Source organism: Sycon ciliatum, chromosome 1, assembly GCF_964019385.1.
Source record: "Sycon ciliatum chromosome 1, ocSycCili1.1, whole genome shotgun sequence".
Taxonomy (NCBI): domain Eukaryota; kingdom Metazoa; phylum Porifera; class Calcarea; order Leucosolenida; family Sycettidae; genus Sycon; species Sycon ciliatum.
The window spans coordinates 43,319,785-43,334,374 of record NC_088643.1 but is presented as its reverse complement, the minus strand read 5'-3'; the positions used below and the strand labels follow the sequence as shown (position 1 = coordinate 43,334,374).

Sequence of the window (14,590 nt, the reverse complement as noted above, 5' to 3'; positions counted from 1 at the left end):
GCCGGAAGATTGTGTCATTGTTTTCGGGAGGTGCTGTTGTACCCGAAGTCGTTCGTCTTGAGCTTGACTGCATACCAATAAACAGTTAACTGCATGGAGAGAATAATTGATTTTTTAAATGTTTTCCAACAGCCCAATGTCACAAGAAAACGTTTTTGGTAGCTCTCTCTCTCTCTCTCCCCCACACATACACACGCACAATTTTTTTAAAGTCTTTACATTCTTTAATGCAGGGTAATACCTGAGCCAGCCGTGCCAGAAGTGGTAATAATTATAATGACAGAGTTTGTACGGTGAGGAAGTGGAGTAAAAGTAAACAGATGGCTGTTCGACCTATTGCGGGCAAGAAGATGGAATGAGATTATCCTAAGGCATGAGGTGATACTGGGGAGAACTAAACCTTTCGAAAAGTAGACATGAGCAAAGTAGGGCCTAGGAGGGGTGGGGGGGGGGGGGTGCAGCAGCTGAGAGGAGCACAAACACTTCTGCCGCAGAGAAATGGACTTGAAAATCTGCCAATGCAATCATGGACGAAACCAAACAGATTCCGTTCAGAACAAACATCAGTGAGCTGTAGCTGATCACGACCAAGGATTGGTGCTGTATTGGTGGTGCGGTGATAAACTGCATACTCCGCGATCCGGACTAAGGTGGTCACTAGAAATGCAGTTTATGCACACAATGATGATACAATGCCGGTTTCGGATTTGAGGTGTTTTCTATACTATAGCAAACATTCTTCCGCCAAGCAAGCTATGCACAGCCAAGCCAAGTCTATAACTAACACCAGCATTTAGACCATGAGCCATGACCCATGTTGTGCCGGACTAGTATTACTGTATGAACAGGTACAGGAGAGCTAGTACCAATGCTAGAGCATTGCTCCCCATTGTCATTGCAAACCTGGTAGCACCTGTTGAGAACAGGAAAGGACATACATGTAAATGTACAGGGAAAAGAAGATATGGATCAATTCTACATAATTATGACGCACACATCGTATATAATTATAGACATCCATGTACCGAGTGCAGACATTCATGTTATCAAAGCACTGCCACAACAAAACAGAATACTAGTACTTATGTTTTGAAGACCTGTCATATAACCTCAATGTTTCTCTTCTTGTTCGTTATTGTCAGTTTCCGTGCTAATTGATTCTAAAGGAAGTATGATCTGTGATAATTGTTGCTTCCTAATCATTTGTTGAACAGCACACCCCATCCCTGGTGTTATCAGTTTATTACTAGTCTGTGTTCATAGTACCCTAGAAATGCACGTGGATACACAGTGCCCGCTACACATAATAGTTATAGTTCCTACCTGAGCATTCAGCAGTGGCACACGCTTCCTGGTCGTACGTGGAATTGCTGGCTGTACAAGGCATCTGTCTTTGGCGTGTACCTCCACCACAGGAAACCGAACATGCACTCCATTCAGTCCAGGGTTGGCAACCAGCTTTATGCGGAGACAACAGCACAAGGCAGAAGACATACATTGTACTTCTACACTATACCCTTGACCCTGAACACCAATGATGGTAGAGTTTCATGATATCGTATTCCCATGCCCTTCCTTGATGGTCAGTAAGGTACTTCAAATTACAATCAATCATCATCCGACTCAAGACTGTGTCTGAAGCCAACCGATCGAAGACCACCTACATGTACATGGAAAATCACTTGGAATAGATTTGAAAGCTCTTCACTATTCACTATTCATGTGGAATATAACAATACTTGTTGCGACCCACAGCCCGATAGCGGTTGTGCGTATTTTATGGTGTGGTGTGAAGATAAAGTAGCCACAGTTGAAACTCAATACTCAAACACAAATACTAGTGGCATCTGCCAAAGGATTCCAAAGGCGATACGAAAAAAAGTACAGGACAATCATACTCTTACTTCAATTGTACTGATTAAACCACTGGACAAATGCCACGACGGAATGCGCCTTTATCCAGATCCATACCGTCTAATGTTTCTTCACGTGTGTATACGTATATTATAAGGAATAATTATTATGTTTAGGGGCCGTCCGTAAATACATGCATTTACTTAGAGACGTCTAACAGGCATTTCTGGTGGGTGGGTTCGCCTCCAAGGCGTTTCTAAAAAATACATTTCGGAGTGCATGCTACCATACCGCGCGTGTACATGTACATGATGTAGCACTGTTAGTGTTACAGGTACTTTGAAGTAGTACAGGTAGGCGTTGAGACGCACTGCACTACACTGCACTGCACGCGTCATTGCAGAGTAGACAGGGAGACAGGGACACATAACTGTTTGCTGTAAAGGGTCAATTTCGTATGGGTTCAAAGTTCAAACAGGGACATAGACAAGGCCCGTCCGGGTTCGATTTGCTACATGTATATGCGAGTTCGTTATAAGTGGAGTCGACTGTACTGTATATGTGTCCATAGTATGGTGTTTATTATGAGTGGTATTTTCTGCATTTTGAGGGGGGCGTCTCTTAGGGTGGGTGGGTCAAGAAAGAAACGCATGTTAGACGTCTCTAAGTACATGGGCGTAGGAACCGGTCCGGCAGGTCCGGCAGTCGCCGGACCAATAATTTTCGAATTTTATATATATATATATATATATACACACAACAACAAGGTTGTCAGTTTCATAATACCAAAAGCTTTTCACCCATTTTCATCAGTGGTTACATGGGAATGAGCAAGAACGAAAACGAAGCCAGAATTTATACTGGGGGTAGAGAATCAGCAAGAATATTCTTACGCGCCTCAAGTTCACACTACACTACCATAAGAATGTATGGAGCAGTGGCAAAATGCGGGAAACAACACATGAGGGGAATGCAGTTCCAGAACAAACACGTGATAAAGTTGTCAGTCCGGTTGCAGCTTGAACAGCCGTAGCACCTTGATGTGCTTCTTTTGTCGACACAGTTCTGGCCTCAAACTGCGAATGTACAGCGCCTCCAGTGTGAATCGGTGCGCGCTGTTTCGGGCTGGTGGCCCCGCATTTTTCCACTGCTCCATACATTCTTATGGTAGTGTAGTGTGAACTTGAGGCGCGTAAGAATATTCTTGCTGATTCTCTACCCCCAGTATAAATTCTGGCTTCGTTTTCGTTCTTGCTCATTCCCATGTAACCACTGATGAAAATGGGTGAAAAGCTTTTGGTATTATGAAACTGACAACCTTGTTGTTGTGTGTATATAAATTTTGTTCGCCTACCTCTCTCTCTCTCTCTCTCTCTATATATATATATATATATACTCAATCTGCGGACAGCATGCTGTTTCGTTCTTTTTGAACTCATCAGCGCAGCACAGAGAAATGAGGCCGAACCTGATAGCAATGGAAATAAAAATTTCCAATCAGGCCCGAACGTACCTTGCCAGAGTGCTCAAACTGACAAGTCAGTGAGCTCTGCATAACGCAAACAGCAAAGGCACTACCCCACGCAAGAGTGCTCAACTGCTACAAGAGCAGGAGCGAAATACTCAATCTGCGGACATATATATATATTTTTACATTTCAACCTTGTTGATGGCTTGTCGACTCTTGAACAGGTACCATGTTTTACATCGACAATGTGGTGTATCATCAGCATGCATATTCTTATTTCTCATAATATTCTGTATCATTAAAATATGGTCTTTTAGGCCCAATTTTCAAAAAAAATCCCGTGGGGAGGACCCCTGGACCCCCTCTCACAATTTCGCCGCACCAATATTAAACTGCTTCCTACGCCCCTGAAGTAAATACATGTATTTACGGATGGCCCCTTACAAAAGGTACATGAGCTACATAATGCTAGTACACTGCACATGTACCTTATTTTTTCCGGAGTATAAGCCGCACCACCTTTTTTGGGGTGAATTGCTGGTGTATAATTACAGTGTGGCTTATACTCCGGAAAATACGGTACCTTGAGATAAATGGTAGTAAAACCTGTGCACTTGGTAAGAACTAGTCTATCCCAGTCAAGGATGGAATGAAAAATCCAGCAAAGCACTCACAAAAAGAACTTCCTTGCTTACCAATATGCAAGTCTGTGTCATTGGCATTCACGGATAGAATCCTGCTGGAAATGATCGGAGCGTTGAATGCATGGTAATTCAGAGGTGCAACAAGACCACCTGGAAACAAACAAAGCCAAATTTTTCTGGCAGAATCAACGCCTGAGTCTCTCTTTCTCTCTATCTCTCTCTCTCTCTCTCTCTCTCTCTCTCTCTCTCTCTCTCTCTCTCTCTCTCTCTCTCTCTCTCTCGCTCCTCTGCTCTCCCTCTCTCTATCTCTCTCTCTCTCTCTCTCTCTCTCTCTCTCTCTCTCTCTCTCTCTCTCTCTCTCTCTCTCTCTCTCTCTCTCTCTCTCTCTCTCTCTCTCTCTCTCTCTCTCTCTCTCTCTCTCTCTCTCTCTCTCTCTCTCTCTCTCTCTCTCTCTCTCTCTCTCTCTCTCTCTCTCTCTCTCTCTCTCTCTCTCTCTCTCTCTCTCTCTCTCTGTCTGTCTTCTCATCCCCTCACCAACTCTCAAGTATGCACAGTATATTGTGTCCCAAAGAAGATCCTCCATGATTGGAGTTCCAATTTACTTTCCATTAGCTCACATCCCACATGCACATGCAGATGCTAGACCGCTATGAAGTACGCCAACACACAGGGCGTAGAGTTTGGAGTTATACGGAGCACGAGAGCACAGAGCACGAGAGAGGGAGTGGCTCAATATAGACCACGAGAGGGTGAGTGGCTCAACAAAGAGCAAGAGAGAGTGAGTGGCTCAACATAGAGCGGGTACAGTGGCTCAACATAGAGCGCGTGTGTTGGCTCAATATAGAGCACGGAGTGATTGCACGATTTAAACCTTTGCCGTTAAGAGTTGTGCCAGCCCCCAGTGTTCATTGTGAAGAGTGGACTGGTAGTGACGTTCTGGATATAGATAGTGGTAATGGTGGGATGGCGGGAAAAAAGAATTCACAAGCCAACCACTACTGCTGAGCAAGAAGCGCCAGAAAACAACAACTAAACAGTTTGAGCTCTCCAAACTGCTGTAATATAAATCGTATACAGTCGTCCCTCTCTAATCCGGCACCTTTTGCTACGGCGTTTTCTGCTGGATTAACGAGGGTGCTGGATTAAGAAATCCTGCCCTCTGACCCGGCCCTACCCAATTGCATGCATGTGTCATACGTCAAAACGCAGGGTTTTTCCGTGTCGATCCAAGTATTTGGTGCACAACTTTATATTCTCAACTGTTCTCCAGGAATATACACAGTGATAAAGTGATAAAGTAAAACAGAGAACATGTTCACATGTATTCTTGCACACACACGCACACACACACACAGACCTGAAAATTGGCAGGACACTACTTCTTGCCAAAAAAAGAAAGTATGGTTGACTGCTTAGCAGTTGTCTCCTGGACAACATTGACCCTCTTGAGAAGGCCACGCAAGCAGTCGACATCATGCAGGTCGAACGACGGATGTCCTTCGGAGCAAACAATTGCATCAGCAAGTGCACGGGATGCTTGTGCCAGAGTTGGAAGGCCGTGTTGGAGTGCGCATCCAAGATGTGCTAGAGCTGTTAGCCAGTTAGTTGTAGAACGTCAGTACCGTCGGTCAGTGTCGTGCATCGTCGCTGATTGTTTAGTAACTGGTGGTGTTAGTGGACAGTATAGCGTAACTTGTAGTTCCTTGGTCTTTCTCTTTGTATAAATTGAGTTCGGGTTCGGAAAAGTCCTAACAACCAACCACGCGCGCGGCACTGACCAGACTGGCCTGGCAAGGAGTGCACCTGTACGGTACGCGATTTACGACTGCCGGATTATGAAATCAAACTACGTGCAGTTTGGAGGATTCGTTTCAAAAAGTCACTGCCGGAGGCGGAATTCAAGTGCCGGATTACGATGTAGGAATTGAACGAAAAAAATCGGTTTCATCAGAAAGTGCGCCGGTTGGCAAGGGTTCCGGATTAACAAGTGCCGGATTAGAGAGGGACGACTGTATCTGATCCCTCAGCTTTCAGTGCAACCCAGAGCCAGGACAGGTACACAGCTCTGTGTACCTTATACCTGCATGCTGCGATGAGCTGTAAGTGTGATCCAGAGCCGGGACAGGCACACGGCCCTGTGTACCTTATACCTACATGCTGCTGAATTAAGCAGGCGCATCAGGGTGCCTATTGGGCGCCCCAGTCAGTGCAGCGTGCCCAGACATGTACAGCAGTGCATACGCTGCATATGTATGTAGATCCTCAAAGGCAAAAAAGGACATGCCTCTGCATAAGGAACATGAGGAAAATGAGCAGTGCGAGTCTGTGATGAGCGCTAACAAAGGTTAACTGCAATAATTCTCTGACTCACCTGGGGTTGGATCCCACACGTAAAACTGGTAATAGGATTCCCTTAGATCTTTGTCGAAAGGACTTCCGGTGTACAAATTGCGTCGGAATCTGTACAAAAGTGCAGAGACGGAACAAGAAATACAAAGGCGAAGTTTGTCACAGAGAAAGCCGACAATCAGCATACTCGGCGCAGCGAAGCAAACCTCCACCAACTGCTGACAGGAAGATTTTCTGTGCCAATGTTGCAAGACTTCCATTGCTGCCATACCAGCATCTCCAGGGTTTTAGGCCAACTGAAATAGTAGAGGGGCGACTGGGAAAGTTTGTGTATTGTGGCGGAAATCTGCATCCCTCCACATATGGAGTACAGCATGATAATGTAGACCTATTGCCATTTTTCTCAATTACAGCAATGCTCTACTTTTTCGTGCCTACATAAGATGTATAGTTCGCGCACTCGCAACACTACGGAAGTACAATTTTAACACTCGCAACATCACTAAAGCATAGTTCGCACACTTGCACCTCCACTCAACTACAGTTCGCACACCTGCAACACCACAAAAGCATACTTCGATCACCCGAGGCGCCACTGGCTATACAACTTTATGTGGGTGGCTTCGTTCGTGCCCGGCCACCTTCATGAAGTAGGTAGCAAATGCCTACATTCACACCATACCGCTTGGTAAAACAGGTTGAGGGGAAGGGGGAGTCAAACGTTTCATTGCTGAGCGGCTGTTTTTGATTTTTGAAAGGGTGCAGCACCTCACTGCTGTGCTTTGGCTGCAACCCTGCTTATCACAATAGCATTGTCCAGGTCTATATTGTAGCACATGGCTCACATCAACCAGTACCATCGGCACTTACCTACAGGCCAGGACACCATTGGAGTATGATGCACCAAGAACAGTGAGACCTGCTCCCTGTAAGGCATTCACATGCAGGCCATTCACATGAAACAGAGGATATCAATATGTAATATGTACGGGGTTAGAACCAACCATCGCTTACAGCCATCACACACGAACACCATGATCTTGCAAACAAAAGCGCAAATGCTGTTGCATAATGCACGTGGACAAACATACCACAACAGTAGCATTGTCGTTCAGGTGGAAGCGACTGCCAGGGATGACGATAATGTAACCATTCTTGACTTCCACGGATGCGCCGGAGTACTGGCAAGCAAGTACATCATCCGGCGGATTATCTGAGCCACCCTGTAACAGAGAGGCAATAGCCATTGAAACACAAAGTTCGCACTAAGCTCATTCAAAACAAAACTAGGGTTGGGTGAGTTAGATTATGCTGTCCCAGGACAGAGTGAACAGCCGAAGCAACTGGAACAGCCTTCGAAAGGAAGCGCATCCGTGATACACAACTCACCATGATCCTATCAACACTGTAACCAACCGACACCCAGCCGGGATCAGTGCTGGACAGCTCAATCTCGACATATTCTTCTCCACTCATAGCCGTGCCTGTTTGTTGTGTGTAGATATACTGGCAGGTTGACTGGGAGGAACATGTTGGCGGGTAGCGGAAGCAACCCTTTGTTTCGCCGCACATACTCAGGTCAACCTACACAAAAGCACACAAGAGCACACCATGCATCATCGTTCACCCAGCTAAAGCACTGTTACCGCTGATGAAGCCCGGGGTATAAACGTATGTGGCCCTAACCAAATAGTTCATTTTCCTGCCTTGAGCACTAGCTTCTTGAATTGACAATACAGTGAACAACCACCCCACGGTGCAAGCAAAAGCGGTCGTTAAAGCCAGGTGGTCTTTAGAACCAGGTCCCACAGTGTCTGTGTAGAACTGTCGGTGCTTGGAAAAAGGGTCGTCAGGAGGAGGTGGTTGTTAATGATAGCTTGCATGCCGTCCTACCGGTAGGACCACGGGTCCTACCGGTAGGACCCAAGAAATCGTGCTGCAAAAGTGCTTTTGGTTGAGAAATTTCTTGAAACAATTGTTGAGATGAGGTCTTTGTCAGGCAAAGTAATGGCGCAAAATGCAAGACTATGTCCAGTGCATTGCATGCGCGCAATTTTATCAATTGTCAAAATGGCCGCACATACTCCTGTCGGAGCGCTAGCAACTCTGTCCAAAGTGAATTTTGACCATGGCACATCAATCGTGGTGAGGTACTAATGTTTTTATTAGTCTGCCAAGGCAGTAGAATGCATAATTCCATACACCGTTTCCATGGTTACCATTTGCTGTTACCATGGAATTTCGTGCTCTGCCTTGTGCGATCACGTCTAAAATTTGTGGACTCCTTCATTAGCCCCTGAGCAACAGTTTAGGGTCAAGTTTTAGGTCAATGTTAGAACAGAGGCCATGCAGCATGTCTGTGTATGATGGTCCTACCGGTAGGTCCTACCGGTAGGACCGAGGTCTATGCAAGCTATCATTAAACCCAGAGGTCGCTTACACCATGTTTAACTGTAAGTTGAAGACAACGAAATGATCCCCTAGCCTACCGGCGAGTCAGAAATGGTACTTTATCATTGATCCTTTCTTACCACAACACTGGCTGGTGTTTCATCAGTGGTGATGGCCGCCTATAGTAAAAATTAGCAAGAGCAGGAAAAAACACACACCAATGTGAATAGCTATTTGAGCAACTCCGGGTAACATGTACGAGTATGCGCTTCCTTACAACACGCAGTTTGCTTCATAGTTTGCTGTCTAATCGGTCTTCTGATTTTGAGGATACTAGAGCACAATACCTCCAGCCGCCTTAACAACTGTAAGGCATATGCCGTACAAGTATATGCATAAGAATACATGACAATAGTGTTTTTGAGCGTAGCTTACACCTCCTCCTTCGGCAATTTCTTGGCTCACAAAGCCGTGAATCCAGTATACTGGATAGCTAACCACATAAGAAGACCTGCAGTGAAAAAGGACAAGGGAAACACATCGACTTGCACTCCACTGCATGACAGTGGAAATTTCCCGATCACTCCTGCCCTTGTCCCATGCCCTTTCACTGTTCTATTCAGAGCATGGAAGTCTTGCATCGGACTACTGTAAAAGCCATTACTCTAACGAGGCGCATATAATTATAACGATTTCCCAAAATTGACTGGTTTACGTGTACAAAAGGTAACGATTCTCATCCATTCTCAACGCTCAATACCGAGTCAATAGAACAGTATATGTATCGATTTCTGTATAATGATTTCTATTTTAACGACAGATTTCTCCTCGTTAACTCGTTAGAATCAGCACTTCGTTATATATACGGCTTTTACAGTAAACCATGTTCATACAGTTGGCACGGGAGATAACTGCACTAGCGTACGTTGCACATGATTGCGTGTCCCGCTTAGGCACAGTGATGAGGTTGGCCAGTTTGTTGTCTTACCAAATTCTTAGCGGTCCCGCTCCACTGGAAGGTGCCTGCCACGTGAAATTGATTACCTCTGGTAAATCTACTCTGTTCGGGTTGAACTGAACAATAGTATCCTGGACGGTCAGACATAAAACCAATTGACACGGATTCATTAGTCCAGAACAATCTCAGCGATGTGATGATGCTTCTCTCTCACAGTGACAATAAACAAACCTACTGCAAGAGAATGGATGAGCACCGATATTCTTGTGCAGAATGCATGCTGAAATCAATAGCATACCAGTACCATCTATGCGTGAGGTTTGTACTCTAGGAATGAGTCAGCAAATCAAGCCTTGCAAATACATGACCATTATGGTTGACACGTAGGCATGGTGGTTAGGTCTATCACATGCAGCATAGACATGCTAATGAATCTATCTTACTTGAAGCCGGTCACAGTCCCCCTGAGCTGCAATGGAGGAGTTCCAGGCGGTGAAAACACCTCTTGTCGTGAAGTTGTCAGAGTTTCGGAACTGGATGATGAATCCGTGAGTTGGATAGACAGATGCATTTGTTGCTTGAAGAGTAACTAGTCAAGGACAAGTCAAGTCAAACATACAGAACACAGAAGAATCTACTTCTGAAGTAATTGGACAATAGCTATGGCTCAGAGATTCATGCCAAATCAATCACCAACTGATAAGAAAAGAAAAACTGGGACTAATCAATACAACCACCTATGTGTGAAGCCTGGTGATAGGTAACTGGTGGTGAAGACTTTTATAATTATTATCAGAGCAGGTGTAACCGCAGATTGAAATTCTGAGAAGAGGTCATGCACTTCTCGGAGGTATGTGATGCACTTCGCAGCTACCAGTGCTGACGACTACAACACCAGTCTGGCTACCAGCACTGAAGTCTAAAACACCAGTCTAGACATTGCAGGGAAGCTCATGCTGCTACAACAGGCGATTACTTTGCCTTTCAGGCCAGGCCAGGCATGTCGTTTTTCAAGCAAAACTAGGCTTTGTGGTATCATTTTGATACCAGCTAAGTTTAATATTTTGGCATGCACACTGCAGTACAAGACTGCAAAGCAAGAAGTACTACAACAAGCCAAGGTCAGTTTGCATCAAATTACTCTGCACATCCTTGCGAGCTGGGTGTGTGATTCTTCAGAGTTCAACAATCCATTACTAGTAGGTTTTCTGAACAGGCAAAATAATATGCACGTACTGTACTGATCAGCCTACCTGTATATGATTCCTCCGGTGTATAGCCAGCCACGGTATCAATGTCAGTTGAAATGACGTATGGTGCACTGCTTGTTTGTGGTGCACCTATGTGAGCAGGGCGTAAGTCTTTGCAATGCGAGATCACGCTGTTTCCACCTTGAGGGAAACACTTTACTGCATTAAGGCATGTCCAAGCCACAATGACTGCAATGGAGAAAACCTGATGGTCGCACACAGAGAGCAAATACATGACCCATACACAACATACACACATGTGCGCGCGTGCACACACACACGCAGGGGTGCAAACATGCACACACACGCAGGCGTGCAAACATGCACACACACACATACACACAAGCACACATACACACAAACACACATGGACACACACATACACAAACATGGACACACACACACACAATTACTATAACCTAATTATACACACATGTAGAAGTAAGGGTGATGCTTCTTGCAAATCCTTTGCCTAGCTTGCGCATTGACCTGATGATGGCGAAATGCGGAAACGTTGATATTCAGTGTTTTGCAGAGTTATGGGATTGAGCTTGTCAGCTCGAATGCCATTCTTCTAACTACATGTATACTAAGTCTTGTTAAATAGCTTAATGAAGTTGTCAATGGTGGAAGGTAGTCAAAGGACTGTGTAATGATGATTGGACATCATGGTCTAGCTCCTGTAATTCATTGCCATGTGTAACATAATACATGGCTAGCTGCGGCATAGGACATTGCCATGCCAACTGGGGAAATCCCACATTGACTCCTCAATATCAGTTAGACAAGGCCAGGACATATCTGCCCTACAAATTATGTAGGCTCTTGTTTGTGTATAATATTATGCATCTATGTCAGGTAAATATACCTACAAGTAACACACCGAGAAGTCCACAAGTGATCCTTAGCTGACTCTCAGAGCATACTATTATCACATTGGAGGCAAGTGGTGTCTGTCAGTAGCCCAGCAACACGAGTCACCACTCATACTATGACAGGAATAGTAAGTCTAACACAGATTTGCAGTCAGTGAGTGGATTAGTAGTGCTCTAATCACAAAGACACTTCACTTTGCTGCTAAGCAGCACTAGACCAACACATTTCGGCTACAACAAGTGATCGTGCATGCCAACCATACAGTCACTGCAGTAGCCCTTGATGGCTGTGATGTGTTACAGTGTGAGGTTATCTGTAAAAGTCACGGCTATCTTAAACATAGCCATATGGCTGGGGACTTCAGAAGCACAGTGTCAGTAGCCACAGTACTTGGCCATCTGTAGAAGTGCTCAGCCTGGCTAAGTAGTAGGTACTTTAGCAGCATAGTACTATTAGTACTAGTAGGGACCTGAGGGTGTTGCCCCTTTTTTCCACAACATCATCACTACGCGGAAGACCAACCAAGACCGACAGGTTTTGTACCAGTATGTAGTATAGTACAATCTACCACAAAGTACCCAAGGAGCAACAAAACTGATCCTGGCCAATAATAGTGCCCCCTCCCCCCCCCCCCCCCCCCCCCCCTCCATGAAGTCCAATAACACCTAAAGTACATCATCTGGCACAGGTGCCACGTAGTAGATTGTTTCCAAGTGTTAACATTATAATTATGTCCAACTCCAAATCGTGCAGGGTATGCCTTGAGCCGCGTGTGCCTTGGCTAACTAGGCTTTGATGCGCAAAGCCCCTAAAGTACTTGGAATACATGGGGGCGTTGGAGCATCAGGTTTCTTGGCATACTTGTGGATCCAGAGGACTTGCTATACATCATGGAGCCAACATTGTCTCACTGGCAATACATAATTATATCATTGGGGATGAAGTCCTAGAAGAACAACCCTCACCTATCGTTGGTAGATAATAGTGATATTGCCTGCAGGCTTCAGCTCATCAGAGACCTAGGGTTGGTGGAACCCTGACAGCGACGACTCACGTGTGGATAGAGCTAGATCGTGTCAAATTTGGGAAGCATACCTGCACATTGTTTGCCATTTGTTTTAAGAAACCGACAGACCAATGCCGCTGAGTGAAGAGTCTCAACCCAACGTATTGATTTTGTGTGGTCCTGCGGCATAGTTATTCACACTTAGAGATGGTGTAAAACATGACTATGGGGTTGTATAGAAGAGTTACTAAATTTTACAAGTACAAACTAGACCCGGGTAGCCATTCCATTTGTATTGCAATTCATATTCCCTAACAAACTTTGGAAATAGTATCTGCGCCAGTCCACCCAGTTGTTATGAAAAATGATTTATGCAGTCGCTCGCATGTATAAAAGAAGGCGCCATCGCCTGTTTGTGTTGCGACTTTAAATAAAACTCAACAACAACAACAACAGTCACGCTGAAAAGGTAAGCAGCAGCTTTCGGCCTGTTATCAATGAAGGAATACCACCTCCACCGCATGCACTCTCTGGTCGACCTCATCACACCGGCAACATGACTCCAATACTGACAAAATTTCCTCCCTACAGCGCTGTTTCATTCAGTCTTCTGAACCTTCACTGATGATTAAAATGGTCGAAACAGCGATGATTGCGAAAGTCATTTTCTTCTCTTTTGAAAGGTTTCCGGAGGTCAACTTAATGCCCTGTCCCTCCCACCCACGGCATCGTTTACTTCACTCCGCCAGCCCGAAATACTATCCAAAGTCAGTTTTCTGTCGTATCTTTGTTTTTTCCTTCAGCCTGGGCGCCACAATCCCGGCCCTCATCGACCACTACCTAAGCACAGTGGATTATTACTTGAAGTTACGCTATAGTCGCTGGTCTAACTTCTTGCAAGTCCACAATGTCATGTTCCTTCACACAATACATGTACATGACTGAATAGTACAATAGCACTACTGGTCACACTTCTTACCTTCATCTTCATGAGCTCAAAAGGTCAGGTACAAGGTGGCGGCTTTCTTTCTGGTGTACCGAGACGTATCTGCAGCAGCCGGGCTTTGATGCTTCGGCTTGAAGCAACGCTCCTGTTTTGCCAAGGTCCAGTATGAAGCTCAGTATTTGAGCTGAAATTCGAATACAAACACGTGGGCATGGCGAAAGTGCTCCGCGGCGGGTGCTTCGTGGAAGGAAATAACACTGACACTGTAGTCCTATGCATTCATGTCATGCACGACGGAATGTTGGCTGAAAGTGGTATGGTCAGGACAGGACTCCGGCTGCACGTCCGCAACATCAAGATCTGCGATTCCCGAATGTCGACTCACGCCTACGCCTAGCTACGGAACACACTCCAAAGTGCTCGCCGATGATCCATGCTGAGCTAGCAAAGGACACAGGTATGATCGATATGCGAGATGGAACATTACAAGTATAAAGTTACATTGTTGGGTGGCGTGCCCGAGGCTCGAGCACAGCGGTGATCAGCAATGCCTTATGACTGACTTATAATAATTATTATAATTTACTTACGTCGCAAGTGAGCATGTCCGCCCGACACACTTGCAGAACTAGAACGAATGCAAATCTTCAAGGCTACATGTACCGCACGTGGATCTTCTGTTATCTATCATACTATTAGTATTACTACCGACCCGGTAGTTCGTGTTGAGCAACAGCCATAACCATGATAACCGCGCCGGCCCGTAAGCAAGGATCGATGGTAAGCCATGGTAAACGATACTCGATAGCCGGCCACTCCATCCACCGATTGTCATACGGGAAGCCGAA

At 45.3% G+C, this 14,590-nt stretch overlaps 1 protein-coding gene across 1 annotated transcript; it reads right to left on the bottom strand.

Moving 5' to 3' along the window:
- Positions 1 to 201: 201 nt before the first annotated feature.
- Positions 202 to 13,992, bottom strand: LOC135827413 (putative ferric-chelate reductase 1). Its single transcript, XM_065339904.1, has 13 exons — positions 13,776 to 13,992; positions 10,918 to 11,119; positions 10,108 to 10,253; positions 9,695 to 9,795; positions 9,142 to 9,217; positions 8,847 to 8,885; positions 7,705 to 7,899; positions 7,407 to 7,538; positions 7,186 to 7,241; positions 6,338 to 6,426; positions 4,018 to 4,116; positions 1,324 to 1,458; positions 202 to 913 (listed from the first exon to the last, which is right to left on the bottom strand). The coding sequence occupies exons 1-13, from the start codon at positions 13,785 to 13,787 to the stop codon at positions 834 to 836; spliced, it is 1,362 nt and encodes a 453-aa protein (XP_065195976.1). The 5' UTR covers positions 13,788 to 13,992; the 3' UTR covers positions 202 to 833.
- Positions 13,993 to 14,590: the final 598 nt, after the last annotated feature.